Below are 21,716 nucleotides of genomic sequence, written 5' to 3'. Positions count from 1 at the left end.
AACGAATATGATGTAATTGGCATCACGCGACATGGCTCCAGGGTGACCAAGGCTGGGAACTCAACACCCACGGGTATTCAACATGCAGGAAGGACTGACAGAAAGGAAAAGGAGGTGGGGTGGTGTTGCTGGTTAAAGAGGAAGTTAATGCAGTAGCAAGGAAGGACATTAGCTTGGATGATATGGACTCGGTATAGGTGGAGCTACGGAATACCAAAGGGCAGAAAACGCGAGTGGGAGTTGTGTACAGACCACCAAACAGTAGTAGTGAGGTTGGGGACAGCATCAAACAAGAAATTAGGGATGCGTGCAATAAAGGTACAGCAGTTATCATGGGCGTCTTTAATCTAGATGTTGATTGGGCTAACCAAACTGGTAGCAATGTGGTGGAGGAGGATTTCCTGGAGTGTATTAGGGATGGTTTCCGAGACCAATATGTCGAGGAACCAACTAGAAGGCTGGGCATCCTAAACTGGGTGACGTGTAATGAGAAAGGACGAATTAACAGTCTGTTGTGCGAGGTCCCTTGGGGAAGAGTGACCATAATATGGTAGAATTTTTATTAAGATGGAGAGTGACACAGTTAATTCAGAGACTAGGGTTCTGAACTTAAGGAAAGGTAACTTCGATGGTATGAGATGTGAATGAGATGTGAATTGGCAAGAATAGATTGGCGAGTGATACTTAAAGGGTTGACGGTGGATAGGCAATGGCAAACATTCCTGTCTGGAGTAAAATTAAAACGGGGAAGGTGGCTCAACTGCAGCTAAGAAGGGAAATTAAGGATAGTGTTAAATCCAAGGAGGAAGCATATAAATTGGCCAGAAAAATAGCAAACCTGAGGACTGGGGGAATTTTGTAATACAGCAGAGGAGGACAAAGGATTTAATTAGGAGGGGGAAAATAGAGTATGAGAGGAAGCTTGCTGGGAACATAAAAACTGACTATAAAAGCGTCTATAGATATGTGAAGAGAAAAAGATTAGTGAAAACAAATGTAGGTCCCTTGCTGTCAGATTCAGGTGAATTTATAATGGGGAACAAAGAAATGGTGGACCAGCTAAACAAATACTTTGGTTCTGTCTTCATGAAGGAAGACACGAATAACCTTCTGGAAATACTAGGGGACCGAGGGTCGAGTGAGAAGGAGGAACTGAAGGAAATCCTTATTAGGCGGAAAATTGTGTTCGGGAAATTGATGGGATTGAAGGCCGATTAAATCCCCGGGGCCTGATAGTCTGCATCCCAGAGTACTTAAGGAAGTGGCCCTAGAAATAGTGGATACATTGGTGATCATTTTCCAACAGTCTATCGACTCTGGATCGGTTCCTACGGACTGGAGGGTAGCTTATGTAACACCACTTTTTAAGAAAGGAGGGAGAGAGAAAACGGTTAATTATAGACCGGTTAGCCTGACATCAGTAGTGGGGAAAATGTTGGAATCAATTATGAAAGATGAAATAGCAGCACATTTGGAAAGCAGTGACGGGATCGGTCCAAGTCAGCATGGATTTATGAAAGGGAAATCCTGCTTGACAAATCTTCGAGAATTTTTTGAGGATGTAACTGGAAGAGTGAACAAGGAAGAACCAGTGGATGTGGTGTATTTGGACTTTCAAAAACAAGGTCAACACAAGAGATTGGTGTGCAAAATTAAAGCACATGGTATTGGGGGTAATGTACTGTCATGGATAGCGAACTGCTGGCAGACAGGAAGCAGAGAGTCGGGATAAACGGGTCCTTTTCAGAATGGCAGGCAGTGACAAGTGGAGTGCCGCAGGGCTCAATGCTGGGACCCCAGCTATTTACAATATACATTAATGATTTGAATGAGGGAATTGAGTGTAATATCTCCAAGTTTGCAGATGACACTAAGCTGGGAGGTAGTGTGAGCTGTGAGGAGGACGCTAAAAGCTGCAGGGTGACTTGGACAGGTTAGGTGAGTGGGCAAACGTGTGGCAGATGCAGTATAATGTGGATAAATGTGAGGTTATCCACTTTGGTGGCAAAAACGCGATGGCAGAATATTATCTGAATGGCGGCAGATTAGGAAAAGGGGAGGTGCAACGAGACCTGGGTGTCATGGTACATCAGTCATTGAAAGTTGGCATGCAGGTACAGCAGGCGATGAAGAAGGCAAATGGTATGTTGGCCTTCATAGCTAGGGGATTTGAGCATAGGAGCAGGGTGGTCTTACTGCAGTTGTACAGGGCCTTAGTGAGGCCTCACCTGGAATATTGTGTTCAGTTTTGGTCTCCTAATCTGAGGAAGGACATTCTTGCTATTGAGAGAGTGCAGCGAAGGTTCACCAGACTGAATCCCGGGATGGCAGAACTGACATATGAGGAGAGACTGGATCGACTGGGCCTGTATTCAATGGAGTTGAGAAGGATTAGAGGGGATCTCATAGAAACATAACATTCTGACAGGACTGGACAGGTTAGATGCAGGAAGAATGTTCCCGATGTTGGAGAAGTCCAGAAGCAGGGGTGACAGTCTAAGGATAAGGGGTAAGCAATTTAGGACTGAGATGAGGAGAAACCTCTTCACTCAGAGAGTTGTTAATCTGTGGAATTCCCTACCGCAGAGAGTTGTTCATGCCAGTTCATTGGAAGTATTCAAGAGGGAGTTAGATATGGCCCTTATGGCTAAAGGGATCAAGGGGTATGGAGAGACAGCAGGAAAGGGGTACTGAGGTGAATGTTCAGCCATGATCTTATTGAATGGTGGTGCAGGCTCGAATGGTCGACTCCTGCAACTATTTTCTATGTTTCTATGATCCCTTTAGCCGTAAGGGCCATATCTAACTCTCTCTTGAATATATCCAATGAACTGGCATCAACACCTCTCAGCAGTCGGGAATTCTACAGGTTAACAACTCTGAGTGAAGAGGTTTCTCCTCATCTCAGTCATAAATGGCTTACCCCTTAACCTTAGACTGTGTTCCTTGGTTCTGGACTTCCCCAACATCGGGAACATTCTTCCTGCATCTAACCTGTCTCGTCCCATCAGAATTTTATATGTTTCTATCAGAATTTTATATGTTTCTATGAGATCCCCTCTCATCCTTCTAAACTCCAGTGAATACAGGCCCAGTCGATCCAGTCTCTCCTCATATATCAGTCCAGCCATCCCGGGCATCAGTCTGGTGAACCTTCACTGCACGCCCTCAATAGCAAGAACGTCCTTCCTCAGATTAGGAGACCAAAACTGAACACAATATTCCAGGTGAGGCCTCACCAAGGCCCTGTACAACTGCAGTAAGACCTCCATGCTCCTACACTCAAATCCCCTAGCTTTGAAGGCCAACATACCATTTGCCTTCTTCACCGCATGCTGAATTTGCATGCCAACTTTCAATGACTGATGAACCATGACACCTAGGTCACGTTGCACCTCCCCTTTTCCTAATCTGCTGCCATTCAGATAATATTCTGCCTTCGTGTTTTTGCCACCAAAGTGGAGAACCTCACATTTATCCACATTATATTGCATCTGCCATGCATTTTCCCACTCATCTAACTTGTTCAATTCACCCTGCAGCCTCTTAGCGTCCTCCTCACAGCTCACATCGCCACCCAGCTTAGTGTCATCTGCAAACTTGGAGATATTACACTCAATTCCTTCATCTAACTCAATAATGTGGATTGTAAATAGTTGGGGTCCCAGCACTGAGCCCTGCAGCACTCCACTAGTCACTGCCTGCCATTCTGAAAAGGACCCATTTATCCCGACTCTCTGCTTCCGGTCTGCCAACCAGTTCTCTATCCACGTCAGTACATTACCCCCAATACCATGTGCTTTAATTTTGCACACCAATCTCTTGTGTGGGACCTTGTCAAAAACCTTTTGAAAGTCCGAATACACCACATCCACTGGTTCTCCCTTGTCCACTCTACTAGTTACATCCTCAAAAAATTCCAAAAGATTTGTCAAGCATGATTTCCCTTTCATAAATCCATGCTGACTTGGACCGATCCTGTCACCGCTTTCCAAATGCGCTGCTATTTCATCTTTAATAATTGATTCCAACATTTTCGCCACTACTGATGTCAGGCTAACTGGCCTATACTTAACCGTTTTCTCTCCCCTTTTTTAAAAAGTGGTGTTACATTAGCTACCCTCCAGTCCATAGGAACTGATCCAGAGTCGATAGATTGTTGGAAAATGATCACCAATGCATCCACTATTTCTAGGGCCACTTCCTTAAGTACTCTGGGATGCAGACTATCAGACCCTGGGGATATATCGGCCTTCAATCCTATCAATTTCCCAAACATAATTTCCCGCCTAATAAGGATTTCCTTCAGTTCCTCCTTCTCACTAGACCGTCGGTCCCCTAGTATTTCCGGTAGGTTATTTGTGTCTTCCTTCATGAAGACAGAACCAAAGTATTTGTTCAACTGGTCTGCCATTTCTTTGTTCCCCATTATAAATTCACCTGAATCTGACTGCAAGGGACCTACGTTTGTCTTCACTAATTTTTTTCTCTTCACATATCTATAGAAGCTTTTGCAGTCAGTTTTTATGTTCCCAGCAAGCTTCCTCTCATACTCTATTTTCCCCCTCCTAATTAAACCCTTTGCCCTCCTCTGCTGAATTCTAAATTTCTCCCAGTCCTCAGGTTTGCTGTTTTTTCTGGCCAATTTATATGCCTCTTGGATTTAACACTATCAATAATTTCCCTTGTTTGCCATGGTTGAGCCACCTTCCCCGTTTTATTTTTACTCCAGACAGGGATGTACAGTTGTTGAAGTTCATCCATGTGATCTTTAAATGTTTGCCATTGCCTATCCACCATCAACCCTTTAAGTATCATTCGCCAGTCTATTCTAGCCAATTCATGTCTCATACCATCGAAGTTACCTTTACTTAAGTTCAGGACCCTCGTCTCTGAATTAACTGTGTCACTCTCCATCTTAATAAAGAATTCTACCATATTATGGTCACTCTTCCCCAAGGAGCCTCGCACAACAAGATTGTTAATTCGTCCTTTCTCATTACACATCACCCAGTCTAGAATGGCCAGCTCTCTGGTTGGTTCCTCGACATATTGATCTAGAAAACCATCCCTAATACACTCCAGGAAATCCTCCTCCACCGTATTGCTACCAGTTTGGTTAGCCCAATCTATATGTAGATTAAAGTTACCCATGATAACTGCTGTACCTTTATTGCACACATCCCTAATTTCTTGTTTGCATCTGTCCCCAACTTCACTACTACTGTTTGGTGGTATGTACACAACTCCCACTAGCGTTTTCCGCCCTTTGGTATTCCGCAGCTCCACCTATACAGATTCCACATTATGCAAGCTAATGTCCTTCCTTACTATTGCGTTAATTTCCTCTTTAACCAGCAAAGCCACCCCGCCTCCTTTTCCTTTCTGTCTATCCTTCCTGAATGTTGAATCCCCCTGGATGTTGAGTTCCCAGCTTTGGTCACCCTGGAGCCATGACTCCGTGATGCCAATTATATCATATTTGTTAATTGCTGCCTGCGCAGTTAATTCGTCCACCTTATTACGAATACTCCTCACATTGAGGCACAGAGCCTTCAGGCTTGTCTTTTTAACACACTTTGCCCCTTTAGAACATGATAGAAGTTATATATCACCAGGTTACCTTGCCAAATCTTTAATCGGGCTGCAGGCAACAAATTAAACATTAACTGGCTCATACCCACTCTTGCTTTTATATCTAAGGGGTCCAGGAGCATATTCGCCTGGAAAACTTTTGAACTTTACATTAAATATGTTGCTTTCTGGTTAATTTTTACTGCACAATTAATTTTAAAAGATTATAGAAAAATGAAATGTCGTTTGGATTGATCCATAATCAACAAAACATAAAGACCGTCACTTCCCCAAACGCTTTCATCCATCTCTCTCCCCCTTTTTACTCACTCTGCCCTCCAAAGAAGTTCTTCCATCGAATCACATAGGCAATCCCCTCCCTCCATCCATCTTCTCGATTAGCAAATCTATCACGGGAATTCTCAGCCGCAGCAATGTTTCATCACTGGGGGAGTACACAGTAGGAGCGGAGAGTGCTGCTGATCGTGTAAGGGGAGCTTGGGGTGTAGGTTCGAATCAACACTCCCCTGGGGTTCTGTACGTGCGATTTATGAGGATGGGTGAGTAATGAGGCACCAGACACAGTGGGTAAGAGTACAAAATGGCTAATGTTGTTTATTTAGAATAGTAAACACCAAGATAGAGGGCATAGGAAGAGGTCATAAATAGCAGTAATAGCACAATCTCACTCAACAACACGAAAAATCTCGCAACAGGAAGGGGAAAAATAAGAGGTTAAAACATTCCACTCGCACACAATCAAACCTCCCACTTCCACCCTTCTTACCAATTTCTATCCTAAATTGAGTCTGTGAGGGGGTTTGTGCGATACTCACAATCCTATCAACTCCGGGGTTCTGGGGGCACTTATTTCAGCTCTGGGGTGGGTTTTACGTTGTCGGTCGTTTCGGTTTTCCCTCTCGATGTTGCGTCGTTTTCTTCTCTTTGCCTTTTGGTTGGCTGGAGTTAAGCACACCTTCCCCAGAGCGAGGGCCCTGTGAAAAGCTGACTCAACTCCCAAAAGCTGACTCCAACCTCCAACATCTGGTTGGTTTCCTTGCTCAGCTCAGCTGTGGGAAGTCACTGCCACTGCCTGCTGGTTTTCAGTCTCGGTGGCTTCGTCTGAGGAACTGCTGCTTCTTCCTCTGGTGGAGTGAGAGTGAGAGAGAGCTCTCTCTGGATACAAGCTGCAAGCTGCAAGCTCCCCAACTGCCTCCACACCCTGCTGCTTCTACTCCCCCGGTGGTTCTGCACCCTGCTGCTTCTACACCTCCGGTGATTCTGTGGGTCCTATAACCAATTTAGTTCGGGCCTTTCCGCGCTCAAACTCAGTTGGTGGTCCATTGTGTAAGTTTGGGCCGGGAGATAGCTTTGAATATTTAATCAGAAGATGTCACAGGTACAGATAGGTGTGAGGGCAGGAGTATTGTTTCAGTGCACATTGGTGCCTCAACGACTCTTGGTCCATTGTAATGTCCCGGGAGTCAATTACCACAGTGATCTCCGGGCTATTGTCCATTGTCCATATTAATTAGGTAGATGATGGTCCACATTCATAATTTGATGAGAGGTGAGTCATATTTTCAAACTGGGCCGGGCAGTCCCTATTAGTTGAGGATTTCCCCGCTTCAAGCCTGACTCGACCCCTGATTGGCCTGCCACAATGCACTTTTCCCCCATTGGCCAGTGCCTCTGTCTCGCTTGTGAGCCAGACTCCACAACGTCTGTATCCGCCCACACGTTTCCCAGCCTGTCTGGTCAGAGGTTTTGGTGGCCAAAAAATGCTCATTTAAAATGAATAGAACGATCCCGTGTTAGTTTTCTTGTCCTTAGGATGTTTCAATAAAATGCGGCCATGGATTTTCGAACCTTGCAACAGGAGGGATGAGGATTAGTGCTCATTTTTGTCACCCATAGAAGTTAAAAATTGTAAACCAAGGTGTACACTTTGGAAGCCTGGCCACACCCATGTCTTTCAATGCACAAATTTGGGGGAAGAAGCAAAAATGAGAAGATAATTTGTGGTTAAGTATTTCTGCTAAATCTGTGTCTCCACGTCATATGATAAAGCTGATCTGACGTGATATAATGAAATGTATTACATACCGGAAATGGTGTCACATATACATTCCACCAGTGCTCTTTGAATTAGTTCCAGCTTGAAATAGTTCTCAGATTTTATAATTTGGAGCTGGTAAGCTACACATTAGGAGGAACATCTCCATTGATCCCTTTAAGTCCCATTATAAGATCTGCCAGAAGAGTTTTCTCTAATATCTGTCTAATCTCTCCTGTCGGAGATTATTAATACTGTAAGAAGAGTAATGGCCACAAGGTATGCCAGTTTGCTTCCCTTTGTTTTAGTATTGGAATCATCTGAATACATTTAACTTTACTCCAAGTAATTCAAGAACACCAGGAATCCTAATGATCTCTTGGGTATACCAGCATTGGTAAACTATTAAGATGTGCAGCACTCAAGGTATATGCAATTTTCACTATTAGATCACTAAATAGTATTTGTGGCTCATTAGACATCCTTGTTTCCTTCAACAAAAGTAAAACCCTGCACATGGCTGGAAATCTGAACTAAAAATGTATTTCTTGTTTCTTTCACTCTATTTCTGCAAACTCCTCTAGTCCTATATCCCAGTTTGCATACTTCACTCTTCCAACTCTGGTTTTCTGTCACCCTCCCTCCCTTAAGTCATCATGCCCTGTGCCCCTCCTAAAGCCGTCTATACTTTCAAAATCGGGCTCAAAATCTACCTCTTCTGCTTTGCCGTCAGTACTTGTGCCTCGGTGTCCGATCCCCAATTTGTTAAGAGGCTTGAGATCCTTTGCCACATTAAAAGCACTATATAAATGCAAGTTGTTTTTGGATTTGTGTCAGAAGTGAAATAGCCTTTGAAAGCCTATAATTTGGTCTGTCTGCCCTTGAGAATGTGGTTTTTGAGGTTTATAACCAGGCCTCCAGCAAATGTCATACGCTTCCTTTCCACTTTTAAGGTGAAACGTTCATGCTCATGCTTTTTTAAAAAAAACAACCAAGTGGCCAACACAATTGTATTATGTCTATATGGACAAACATATGTTTCTTTAGATAAATGCTACTTCAGGAACTTGTCTGTTAAAATAGTTTGTCATTATGATTTGTATTTCATCATTCTGTATATAGCCTTTAATACTGAGAAAAAGCATTTTGCCATTGGTCTGCTTGCTCCACTGTACTTGCTTAGAATGCATATAAAGTTGATTATAAGTTGACCTAACCATATGGTGGTTCCTAAAGCTCTAGCTAAATAAACTGGGGCGGTGGGGGGGGGGGGGGTCTATGACCTGCTTATAACATATAGTTCAACATTACTACAGAACACAAACAAAGAAATCAATATGTAGAATAGATTTTGATGTCTTCTACTTTGCTGGTTTAGGTTTCTGTATTTATAGTCTCATTCCCAGGAGTTGCTGTAGATTTGGCTGCCTTATTCATCTTGGTCCATGGACTTGAGAATTCCTGCTAGCTTTGTCTTAGAGTACTATAGGAAAACTGATATAATCGATCATCTAAAGTCATTAATGGCTTTGTTTTCCTTTCCTTCTTGCCTCTTGGAGATTTTCAGGCCACCGCTTGCAGATTGAGTTATGGGTTGGGGTGGACTTTGGGTTGAACTTTGGGTTGAGTGGGGATTGGGGAGCTTGTTATCTATTACAGTGCTGCAGCTGGTTCGACTGAATAGCTGTTGGTCCTGGTTGCCAATCTCGGCAGAAAATTCTAAAAAAAAGAATAAAATTAAAATATTTAAAAATTGAAATGGGTGAGAAACCAACCAGTAATGATTGCAATCCTTTCTCCTGCTTGACTCCCACCACTTCTGTCTTGCTACTTGATCTAAGATCTCTTAAGTAACTAGTTCCCAAGTTTCAACATTTGAATTTTGGCACCAGAAAATACTGCCAGCCATTACGTGGAGAGTACAAACAATTTAGGGGAATTTTAACATCAGATAAGAGTACTGTCTAAGCTGGGGGGCACTGAGGTCAATCTTAGCAGTTGTGAGATCAGCTAACACAACATAGCCTTGCAGTTGAAATTGGGATCTTCCCGTATGGCTCAGCTATTCACTGGTTAAACTTGCTGGGACAGATTTTCTTGTTCCTGCATTTGGCCATATTAGATAGCTTGGGCATAATGCATAGAGGGAAACTAGGTGGAGAGATTATTGTATGCTGGTAAGGAGGCTTGCCCGATTTCCATCCAATCAATCTCGTAGATACAATAGAAATATTGCTTCACTAACAGTTTACATTAAAATTCTAGCCAATCCTGATTATGTCTTTAGATTATGGAACCACAAGCTATATTTTTCAACTAGTTTTCTACACTTTTTCAGTACAACACTGAATATTGTTAGCAGAAATTTGGGTGTGTTTTTTGTTTATACTGCTTGACTAGATTGGAAATGAAAGCTGAAATGTTTACATAGAATACATAGAATATTTACTTTTTTAAAATTTGTGATGTTTGTGTTGTGAATAATGAGAGTGAGCACAGACTGGCCGAGATAGAAGGTCAAATTCATCAAGCACTTTTTATAATCTTCATTTTGGTAGGAATCTGCACACATTGCTATTCAATCAAATCTTAAAAACATGTACGTTTCAGATCACTTGTTCTCTTTCTTTCAAGATTAAAAAAAATTGGTTAAACATTTTTCTAACTAAGTAACCTGTCATTTTTGTGGCCGCTGCCTTATTGCCTGAAACCCTGTCTTGTTATGATAGCACTCTGTTGTCATCGGGGTATCTACACTGGAAACTTGGCTGTATTAAGTTAACAAGCGGGAATGCCTTTTAGCCAATTAGCTTTCAGTATTCAAATCAATTGTGGCTGAAGGAGGAATTGCTCGACTAGGTTGGGGGCCCCATGGAAACATACCTTCGATATTGGCCTACACAACAGAAGAACTGACTGTTCAATAATTTCTGTAAAGTACCTTCCAAGTGTATTCAATTATTTCCCATTTCTATCCGGTTCTGATTTATCTTGTACTTCAGCTACTTGTCCTCTATGACTAAACAGTTTTAAACTTATTTTTACTGCTTGTTATCTTAAGAGTTGGCAGTGTAGAGTGCTCACCTTTTATAGATCTTCGTTCCTTGAAAGCAAGTAGTCACACAACATGTTTAGTTGCTCAAGGCAGCAGATCATGTAGCTATCAACATTTTTCCAGAATTCATCTGATGTGTAATGTTCCTCTGTTACAATACTAATTATTTAGAAGGGAATTACGTGCAATCTGATGAACAATGTATTTTTTTTCTCTTTAGGTCAAGATGATATATTTAATACATATCCTGTGGATATGCTCCACATTGGTGCTAGCATCATCAGTGCACTCGGGTAAGTCTGCATTAGCTCAGCGTGCTTGTGTTCTGTCCTATATTTCTGCATTGTGTACATTACATTTAAAAGATCATTATGCAACCGGAGTGACTTTTTTTTCTTTTAAAAGGAAAAGTAATTCTGCATCTGCAGAAGTTCCAGCACACTTTGACATCTTTTCTCGATTGTAATCAGCTTCAATGACGAGCAAGAAACTTGGGACCCTTCACTGTATTTTATTAACTTAAGCGCCAAGATTTTCTCTGGTTTCTCTGTGTGAGGTTTCATTATGCTCAATCATCATCATCATCATAGGCAGTCCCTCGGAATCGAGGAAGACTTGCTTCCACTCTTAAAATGAATCCTTAGTTGGCTGAACAGTCCAATACAAGAGCCACAGTCCCTGTCACAGGTGGGACAGGTAGTCGTTGAGGGTAAGGGAGGCTGGGACAGATTTGCTGCATGCTCTTTCTGTTGCCTGCGCTTGATTTCTGTATGCTCTTTGCGATGAGACTCGAGGTGCTCAGGGCCCTCCCGGATGCACTTCCGCCACTTAGGGCGATCTTTGGCCAGGGACTCCCAGGTGTCAGTGGGGATGTTGCACTTTATCAGGGAGGCTTTGAGGGTATCCTTATAACGTTTCCACTGCCCACCTTTGGCTCGTTTGCCGTGAAGGAGTTCCAAGTAGAGTGCTTGCTTTGGGAGTCTCGTGTCTGGCATGCGATAATGTGGCCTGCCCAGTGGAGCTGATCAAGTGTGGTCAGTGCTTCAATGCTGGAGATGTTGGCCTGGTCGAGGACACTAATGTTGGTGCGTCTGTCCTCCCAGGGGATTTGCAGGATCTTGCGGAGATATTGTTGGTGGTATTTCTCCAGCGACTTGAGGTGTCTACATGGTCCATGTCTCTGAGCCATACAGGAGGGCGGGTATTACTCCAGCCCTGTAGACCATGAGCTTGGTGGCTGATTTGAGGGCCTGGTCTTCGAACACTCTTTTCCGAAGGCGGCCGAAGGCTGCACTGGCGCACTGGAGACGGTGTTGAATCTCATCATTAATGTCAGCTCTTATTGATAAGAGGCTCCCGAGATATGGGAAATGGTCCACGTTATCCAGGGCCGCACCGTTTCGTTCAGTTGAAACCTGAATAAAATCATTGATGATTCTAAATTCTTTAATGGTTTCCCTTCTCAGTTTTGTCACTTCCTGAAGGTGCTGACTCATGCATTGTAATTTGCTCAAATCACCATTTCTCATGTGAGTCTGAATAGTGGGTGGCAGCTGGCTGTTCACAGGAAGCATCACAGCCGAGCCCCATCCTGTCCTCCCTAACATCCACTGATGTCATTTTCCAGCAGGAATAGGACATTGGAATTGCTAAATGAGAAAAGACCCAGGTCCATCTAGTTCGCCTTCCAGCATCCTGGTAGTCACATGATACAATGATAATGGAGTTGTTGACTAATCATAGCAATCAATCTTTATCAATTAGTCTACAACAGACCCAGAAATGACACGACGAAACCCCCAGTGGTGGAGAGCTTTGGGAACATAGGGCCAAAGTCACCTTTTTTCTTCCAAGCATGCTACACTTACCATATGTCGTGTCTCAAATTACTCATACTATATCCCAAAATGTTATTTTGGGATCATCCAACACCAATCAAGAAAAGGAATCTTCATTGATTTCCTTGCTCTTCATGCTCCAAGGATGCTAAGATCAATTGTAATATCCTTGCTTCCACTTCAGCTTAAGAATTGTCTGGTCCCAGCGATCAAACCTTGGGCAATCTTGATTGCAGTGTCCTTTATTCCAATTCTGTAGTTAATATTAAAAGTCCACCTGTCTCCTTACTGGGAGTGGATACAAAATAGACAATTTGCTTCTGAGCAGCTTTGCTACAAAATTGGCAGCTGACAGCACTCTCCCAGTTATTGTTGTTTCTTTACTGCTTGTTTTTGTGAGCCTAGTTTTCCTCATCACAGTATTGTCCTTGTGCTATATTTGGCTTTTAAAACTCAGTTTGTTGTCCGCACAGCATTAGTTGTAATCGTACTGATTATTTAACTGCTAAGGATCTGTCCTTGTTAATGTTACTCATACGAACATATGAAATAGGAGCAGGAATAGGCCATTTGGCCCCTTGAGCCTGGTCCGCCATTCAATAAGATCATGGCTGATCTGATCTTGGCCTCAACTCTACTTCCCTACCCTCTCCCCATAACCCTTGACTCCTTTATCGTTCAGCAATCTGTCGATCTCCACCTTAAATATATTCAAAGACCCAGCCTTTGCAGCTCTTTGGGGCAGAGAATTCCAAAGATTCACGACCCTCTGAGAGAAGAAATTCTTCCTCATTTCTGTTTTAAATGGGCGACCGCTTATTCTGAAACTATGCCTCCTAGTTCTAGATTTCCCCACGAGGGGAAACATCCTCTCTGCATCTACCCTGTCAAGCTCTCTCAGAATCTGACTCGTTTCAATAAGATCACCTCTCAGTCTTCTAAACTCCAATGGGTCTCGGCCCAACCTGCTTAACCTTTCTTCATAAGACAACCCCTTCATCTCAGGAATCAACCTCATGAACCTTCTCTGAACTGTCTCCATTGCAAGTATATCCCTCCTTAAATAAGGAGACAAAAACTGTACACAGTACTCCAGGTGTGGTCTCACCAATACCCTGTACAGTTGTAGCAGGACTTCCTTACTTTTATACTCCATCCCCTTGCAATAAAGGCCAACATTTCATTTGCTTTCCTAATTACTTGTGTACCTGCATGCTAACATTTTGAGTTTCAAGAGCAAGTTATTATTTAAATGTAGAAAGATTGCAAAGTGCTGCAGTACAGCGGGACCTGGGGGTACTTGTGCATGAAACACAAAAGGATAGTATGCAGGTACAACAAGTGATCAGGAAGGCCAATGATATCTTAGCCTTTATTGCAAAGGGGATGGAGTATAAAAACAGGGAAGTCTTGCTACAGTTATACAGGGTATTGGTGAGGCCACACCTGGAATACTGCGTGCAGATTTGGTTTTCATATTTACGAAAGGATATACTTGCTTTGGAGGCAGTTCAGAGAAGGTTCACTAAGTTGATCCTGGGGATGAGTGGCTTGACTTATGAGGAAAGGTTGAGTAAGTTGGGCCTCTATTCATTGGAATTCAAAAGAATGAGAGGTGATCTTATCGAAACGTATAAGATTATGAGGGGGCTTGACAAGGTGGATGCAGAGAGGATGTTTCCACTAGTGGGGGAGACTAGAACTAGAGGGCATGGTCTGAGAATAAGGGGCCATCCATTTAACACTGAGACGAAGAGAAATTTCTTCTCTCAGAGGTTCGTGGATCTGTGGAATTCGGTGCCTCAGAGAGTTACGGAAACTGGGACATTGAATAAATTTAAGATAGAAATAGACAGTTTCTTAAACAATAAGGGGATAAGGGGTTATGGGAAGCGGGCGGGGAAGTGGAGCTGAGTCCATGATCAGATCAGCCATTATCTTATTGAATGGCGGAGCAGGCTCGAGGGGCTGTATGGCCTACTCCTGTTCCTATTTCTTATATACAAGGACCCCCAGATCCCTCTATATGGCAGCATTTTGTAATCTCTCCCCATTTAAATAATCATAGAAAATTCAACCGTACAAAAACCAGAACATTTCTTCAGAGTTGCCTTTATTAGCCGAGGCATAGAATACAAAAGGGGGGTTATGCTTGAACTGTATAAAACATGGTTTATACAGTGTTAGGCCACAGCTAGAGTACTACGTACAGTTCTGGTCACCACATTACAAGAAAGATGTGATTGCACGAGAGAGGGTACAGAGGAGATTTCTGAGGATGTTGCCTGGACTGGAGAATTTTAGCTATGAGGAAAGATTGGATAGGCTGGGTTTGTTTTCTTTGGAACAGAGGAGGCTGAGGGGAGATCTTATAGAGGTGTATAAAATTATGAGGGACCTACATAGAGTAGATAGGAAGGACCTATTTCCCTTAGCAGAGAGGTCAACAACCAGGGGGCATAGATTTAAAGTAATTGGTAGGAGGTTCAGAGGGGATTTGGGGGGGAATGTTTTCATCCAGAGGGTGGTGGGGGTTTGGAACTCACTACTTGAAAGGGTGGTAGAGACAGAAACACTCAGCACATTTAAAAAGTACTTGGATGTGCACTTAAATAGCTGTAACCTACAGGGCTACGGACCAAGAGCTGGAAAGTGGGATGAGGCTGGGTAGCTCTTTGTCGGGCAGTGTGGACACGATGAGCTGAAATAGCCTCCTTCTTTGCTGCAAATTTCTATGATTCTATGATTCTAAATGGTTCGGATGTTTCTCAGAAATAAAGGAATGCTTTTATAGTACCATTCGATAAAACAAACAGATCTGTATTACAACAGAGATAAAAATCTCTAAAGGCCAATAACTAAAACAATTGAGATTTTTTTCATTCATTCACGGGATGTGGATGTCGTTGGCAAGGCCAGAATTTATTGCCCATCCCTAACCGCCCTTGAGAGGTGGTGGTGAGCCGCCTTCTTGAACCGCTGCAGACCATGTGGTGAAGGTACTCCCACAGTGCTGTTAGAAAGGGACTTTCCAGGATTTTAACCCAGTGACGATGAAGGAACGGGGATATATTTCCAAGTCAGGTTGGTGTGAGACTTGGAGGGAAACTTGGAGGTGGTGGTGTTCCCATGCGCCTGCTGCCCTTGTCCTTCTAGGGTTTGGGAGATGCTGTCAAAGAAGCCTTGGCGAGTTGCTGCAGTGCATCTTGCAGATGGTACACACTACAGATATGGTGCACTGGTGGTGGAAGGAGTGAATGTTTAAGGTACTGGATGAGGTGCCAATCAAGTGGGCTGCTTTGTCCTGGATGGTGTTGAGTGTCTTGTGTTGTTGGAGCTGCACCCATCCAGGCAAGTGGAGAGTATTCCATCATACTCCTGACTTGTGCCTTGTAGATGATGGAAAGGCTTTGGGGAGTCAGGAAGTGAGTCACTCGCCGCAGAATACCCAGCTTCTGACCAGCATTTATGTGGCTGGTCCAGTTAAGTTTCTCGTCAATGGTGACCCCCCAGGGTGTTGATGGTAGGGGATTTGATGATGGTAATGCCGTTGAATGTCAAGGGGAGGTGGTTAGATTCTCTCTTGTTATAATACGGAACTGATTAAATATATAAATCTCGGGCCTCATTGGACCCTCCTTTGGCTTTAAATGAAATCTTGATGACATTTTGATAATATCTTGATAATAGGTTATTTGGTCAGATCAGAAATGTAGTGATGTTGATGATTATGGGACCATGTATCAGTGGAGAATTTGTTGCATACTCTGAGGTGTCTAGGGCCAGGTGACCTTGCATTGCCAGTATCATGCATCACCCAATTAAACTTTTAAAACTTTATCGGTTAGTATTTAAATAGAATTTAGGTGGGCTGCTTGCTGTACCACTAAGTTATAGGCCCCAAGTTTCCACACGATAAAAAACGGGCGCCCCTCCGAGCTGGGCGCCCGTTTTTAGCGGCGAAAACGGCGCCGGAAAAAAACCGCGCGATTCTGGAGCGCCCTGCAGCTCGATGTCTGCTTGGCGTGGCGTCCAGGGGGGGGGCGGAGCCTACCACTCGCGCCGATTTTGTAAGTGAGAGGGGGAGGGTACCATTTAAATTAGTTTTTTTCCTGCAGGCAACCCTGCGCGTGCGCATTGGAGCGTTCGCGCACGCGCAGTGTGAAGGAAACATTGGCACTCGGCCATTTTTGTAGTTCTTTGTAGCTGTTTAATTTTTGAACATTTTTTAATAAAAGCACATTGCCCTTCCATGATCAGCACTGAGGCTTCTTGCAGCAGTGAGAAGGCTGCAGGAAGCCTCAGAAGTTGAGGCAGCCGTTTCCTGACGGCCTCTCCCCCCCCCCTGCCGTCGGGGAATGGCTGCTGAACTTCTGAGGCTTCCTGCAGCCTTCTCACTGTCTCCTTCCCCCCACGCCCGCCGTCGGGAACGGCTTCCTCCCCCCCCGCGGCGGTCGGTCGGTCCCGAACTCCCTCCCTCCCCCCCCCCGCCCGCCCGCCCGCCGTCGGGAACGGCTTCCTCCCCCCCCGCGGCGGTCGGTCGGTCCCTCCCTCCCTCCCTCCCTCCCCCCCCCGCCCGCCGTCTGGAACGGCTTCCTCCCCCCCCCCGCTACGTTCGGTCGGTCGGGCCCGCACTCCCTCCCTCCCTCCCCCCGCCCGCCCGCCGTCGGGAACGGCTTCCTCCTCCCCCCCCCTGCCGTCGGGAACGAACGGCTGCCACAACTTGTGAGGCTTCCTGCAGCATTCTCCCTGGCTGAAGCACTTTCACACAGGTAGGTAGATGGTTTATTTAATCTTTTCTTTGCTGATAAATGTTTATTCAGGTTGGATTTATTTGTATAATATTTGTATAAGTATAAATAAGGATTTATTATAGAATTTAATGACTTCCCACCCCCCCTCCCCCTCCCCCCCCACCTCGGTCTGGACGCCTAATTTGTAACCTGCGCCTGATTTTTTTAATGTGTAGACAAGGTTTTTTCAGTTCTACAAAAATCTTCACTTGCTCCATTCTAAGTTAGTTTGGAGTACGTTTTCACTGTGGAAACTTTCAAATCGGGCGTCAGTGGCCGGACACGCCCCCTTTTGAAGAAAAAATTCTGTTCCAAAGTGAAACTGTTCTAACTGACTAGAACTGCAGAAAATAAAATGTGGAGAATTGCGATTTCTAAGATAGTCCGTTCTCCACCAGTTGCTCCTAAAAATCAGGCGCAAATCATGTGGAAACTTGGGCCCTATATAATGGCTGAAAAGAGCTGACCATCCTGCCTGCTTCTTTCAATTATTAGAAATCTCATTGTCAGTTGAGGGCTAATAATCGGTGTAATTGACGATACAAAGCACAGAGCTGTTTTCCCCAAATGGACGACAATACAAGCAAGTAGTGGAACTTCATTGCCCACTCGCATTACTGTTAAAGATGCAATCAGTAATGTGATGGTTGGTGCAGCATCACTGGGACATTAACAAAATTGACTGCAGATTTTAGAAAATCTGTTTGCCTAACTCATATGCTGTTTCCTGCTGCCTGTCTTAATTTTTTCCTGCCTTAAAACAGAGTAAAATCCCTCTTTTTGTCCATACACTTTTAAAAATAATTTGTCAGTTCAGTATTACACAATTACACTATGGGCCCAAGTTTCCACATGATTCGCGCCTGATTTTTAGGAGCAACTGGTGGAGAACGGACTATTTTAGAAATCACAATTCTCCACATTTTTTTTTCTGCAGTTCTAGTCAGGTAGAACAGTTCTAGTTTAGAACAGAATTTTTTCTTCAAAAGGGGGCGTGTCCGGCCACTGACGCCTGATTTGAAAGTTTCCACAGTGAAAATGTACTCCAAACTAAAGTAGAATGGAGCCAGTGAAGATTTTTGTAGAACTGAAAAAACCTGTTCTACACATTAAAAAATCAGGCGCAGGTTACAAATTAGGCGTCCAGAACGAGGTGGGGGGGGAAGGGAACTCATTAAATTCGACAATAAATCCTTATTTATATTTCTACAAATATTATACAAATAAATCCAACCTGAATAAACAGTTATAAGCCAAGAAAAGATTAAATAAACCATCTTCCTACCTGTGTGAAAGTGCTTCAGCCAGGGAGAATTCTGCAGCTGTTCGTGCCGCTGAGCGGGAGGGGGAGAGAGAGAGAGGGAGGGAGAGAGAGAGGGGGGGGGGAGGGGGAGGGAGGGAGGGGGAGAGAGAGGGAGGGAGGGGGAGAGAGAGGGAGGGAGAGAGAGAGAGGGGGGGGAGAGAGAGGGAGGGAGGGGGAGAGAGAAGGGGGGAGGGAGGGAGGGAGGGTGGGAGAGAGAGGGAGAGAGGGAGGGAGGGAGGGAGATAGAGAGAGAGGGGGGGAGGGAGAGAGAGAGAGGGGGGGAGGGAGAGAGAGAGGGGGGGGAGGGAGGGAGGGAGAGCGAGAGAGGGGAGGGAGAGAGAGGGAGGTAGGGGGAGAGAGGGGGGGGAGGGAGGGAGGGGGAGGGAGAGAGGGAGGGGGAAAGAGAGGGAGGGAGGGAGAGAGAGGGGGAGAGGGAGGGAGGGAGGGAGATAGAGAGAGAGGGGGGGAGGGAGAGAGAGAGAGGGGGGGAGGGAGAGAGAGAGGGGGGGGAGGGAGGGAGGGAGAGCGAGAGAGGGGAGGGAGAGAGAGGGAGGTAGGGGGAGAGAGGGGGGGGAGGGAGGGAGGGGGAGGGAGAGAGGGAGGGGGAAAGAGAGGGAGGGAGGGAGAGAGAGGGGGAGAGGGAGGGAGGGGGAGAGAGAGGGAGGGAGGGAGGAGGAGAGAGAGGGAGGGAGGGGGAGAGAGGGGGAAGGGAGGGAGGGGGAGAGAGAGAGTGGGGGGGGGGAGGGAGGGAGAGAGAGAGAGGGGAGGGAGAGAGAGGGAGGGAGGGAGAGGGAGGGAGGGAGAGAGAGAGAGAGGGGGGGGAGGGAGAGAGAGAGAGGGGGGGGGAGGGAGAGAGAGAGGGGGGAGGGGGGGAGGGAGGGAGAGAGAGAGAGGGGAGGGAGAGAGAGGGGGAGGGAGAGAGAGAGAGGGGGAGGGAGAGAGAGAGAGGGGGAGGGAGAGAGAGAGAGGGGGAGGGGGGAGGGAGGGAGGGAGAGAGAGAGATGGAGGGAGGGAGGGGGAGAGAGAGAGGGGGAGGGAGGGAGGGAGAGAGAGAGAGGGGGAGGGAGAGAGAGAAAGAGGGGGAGGGAGGGAGGGAGAGAGAGGGGGAGGGGGAGGGGGAGAGGGAGGGAGGGAGAGGGAGGGAGGGAGGGAAAGAGAGAGAGGGGGGGGCGACGGGTCGGGGAACAGGAGCGCGGGTCAGGTCAGTCGGGGGGGGGGAGCAGGTCTCGGGTCGGGGCGGGGGGGAGAGCGGGGTGGGGTCTCGGGTCGGGGCGGGGGTGGGGGAGCGGGTGTCGGGTTGGGGCGGGGGGGGAAGCGGGTCTCGGGTCTCGGGTCGGGGCGGGGGGTGGGGGGAGCGTGTCTCGGGTCCGGGGGTGGGGGGGAGCGGGTGTCGGGTTGGAGGGGAGCAGGTGTCGGGTCTCGGGTCGGGGGGAGCGGGTGTCTGGTCGGTGGGGGGGGGGGAGCGGGTGTCGGGTCTCGGGTCGGTGCGGGGGGGTGGGGAGCGGGTGTCGGGTCGGGGCGGGGGGGGGAGAGCGGGTCTCGGGTCGGGGGGGGGAGCGGGTGTCGGATCGGCGGGGGGGGGAGCGGGTGTCGGGTCTGGTCGGGGTGGGGTGGGGGAGCAGGAGCTGGCCGTGGGAGGAGCATCATTCACGCAGCCCCAGTGAGGCCATTGGGCCAGGGCCAGGGGCTGCGTGCTTCGGGCCCCTCCCACACAGTTCGGCGCCTGGAGCTACTGCACTTGCGTGCCCACTGTAGCGCGCATGTGCAGAGGTCCCGGCACTGTTTTCAGCGCCGGGACCTGGCTCCACTCCCCTACAGCTCGTGCTGGCTGCGCCGAGGGCCAGAGGACCTGTAAGTAGGTGGAGAATACCGAGGATTTTTTTAGCTCGGAGGGGCGCCCGTTTTTTTTCTTGTGGAAACTTGGGCCCATAATGTGGGTAACTTTCCTACTTCAAAAAAACTTGTCATAGTAGCGAGTATAAGGCAATTGTTGGAAGACTACATCATTTTTATATTCTAAATGGAACAATATCGAATGATGTTAAATATTTCAGTCTAGTAAAATGAATTTAAACATTAAGGGCTGTTTTTTCTTCATGGACAGAATTGCTGCTAGCAGTGCACTCGAATTATTCCTCAAGCTGCCAGTTTTGGATAGCTGAGAACTAGCCCAATTCTCCTTAGTGCAAATTCCTATTGGATTCTAGGTGCTATTCTTGCCCTTTCTAGACCGTCTGTCATGGGGATGGGGGAGACAAGTCCAGTGCTTCTGCTGCAGCTAAAAGGGTCAAGGTAGATATTCTGGGATGAGGCCGAAAAATGGCTGAAGAACCCAGCCAGAGATGTAAACGGCAGGACCTCATTAACATCATGTAACTCCGTCTCCTGCTCGACAGCTGGGCAAATGGATAGACGGGCCGGCAGGTGGAAGGGAACACTAGCAGCAGGAGGGCTCAGCCAGTGACCTTTGGGGACGGTCCCCGGAAATTGAGAAGGGGGAGTGGGGGGATCGGGATGGGGGTGAGTGAGGTGGGGTGTGGGTAGGAATGCTGGCAATATGGGCTGAACTTCCTTGAGGGGCCTGGGGAGCATTCCTGCTCTTCCTGGCTCACAAGGAATGCTGAAACAGCCACTAACCTTGGGGAGCCGGCAGCTCCCGCCTCCGTTTCACTGCCAAGCTCCCAATTGCACTGTAGGAGCCCGATTTAAATATGTTAATACGTGTCCCACTTCTCCATGGTGGGATACTCAGACGTCCCAATATTTGCCGCCGTAAAAATGACAGCGGAAACGTGCATGACAGGTTGGGGTCGCATTCTACACATTTTACTTTCTAACCCCCCCCCATCCGACCCGCTCCTGCTCATCATGGGGGGGTTTGGGGTGGGATTGATATTGAGTGCTTTGTTGCTCAATGTAGTATTTGAGACAGTTGCTTCTTTAAGGCATCAAACCTACAATTTTAAAGAGTTAACGTGTTACTGTCCGTAATCCAGCAAAGGAAGACTCGGCTTTTAGGTCCCAAAAGAAGGAGACCCACAGAAGGCTTGATCTAAACCTGTGGAAGGAGGTGGCCTTGACAGTGAGTGTATCAAAC

General features: G+C 46.4%; 1 protein-coding gene across 4 annotated transcripts in view; it reads left to right on the top strand.

The window, feature by feature from the left end:
* Positions 1–21,716, top strand: part of LOC139267315 (versican core protein-like) — a 270,388-nt gene that overhangs the window by 12,660 nt on the left and 236,012 nt on the right. For all 4 annotated transcript variants that reach the window (XM_070885459.1, XM_070885431.1, XM_070885450.1 and 1 more), the window contains one exon: positions 10,906–10,978. In XM_070885459.1, the coding sequence (XP_070741560.1) occupies positions 10,912–10,978 (67 nt within the window). In that variant the 5' untranslated portion in view covers positions 10,906–10,911. The remainder of the gene's footprint in view (positions 1–10,905; positions 10,979–21,716) is intronic.

This window comes from Pristiophorus japonicus, chromosome 1 (genome assembly GCF_044704955.1).
Source record: "Pristiophorus japonicus isolate sPriJap1 chromosome 1, sPriJap1.hap1, whole genome shotgun sequence".
NCBI classification, from domain to species: domain Eukaryota; kingdom Metazoa; phylum Chordata; class Chondrichthyes; family Pristiophoridae; genus Pristiophorus; species Pristiophorus japonicus.
Note: the sequence above shows the minus strand (reverse complement) of the source record. Positions and strands in the feature narration are given on the sequence as shown.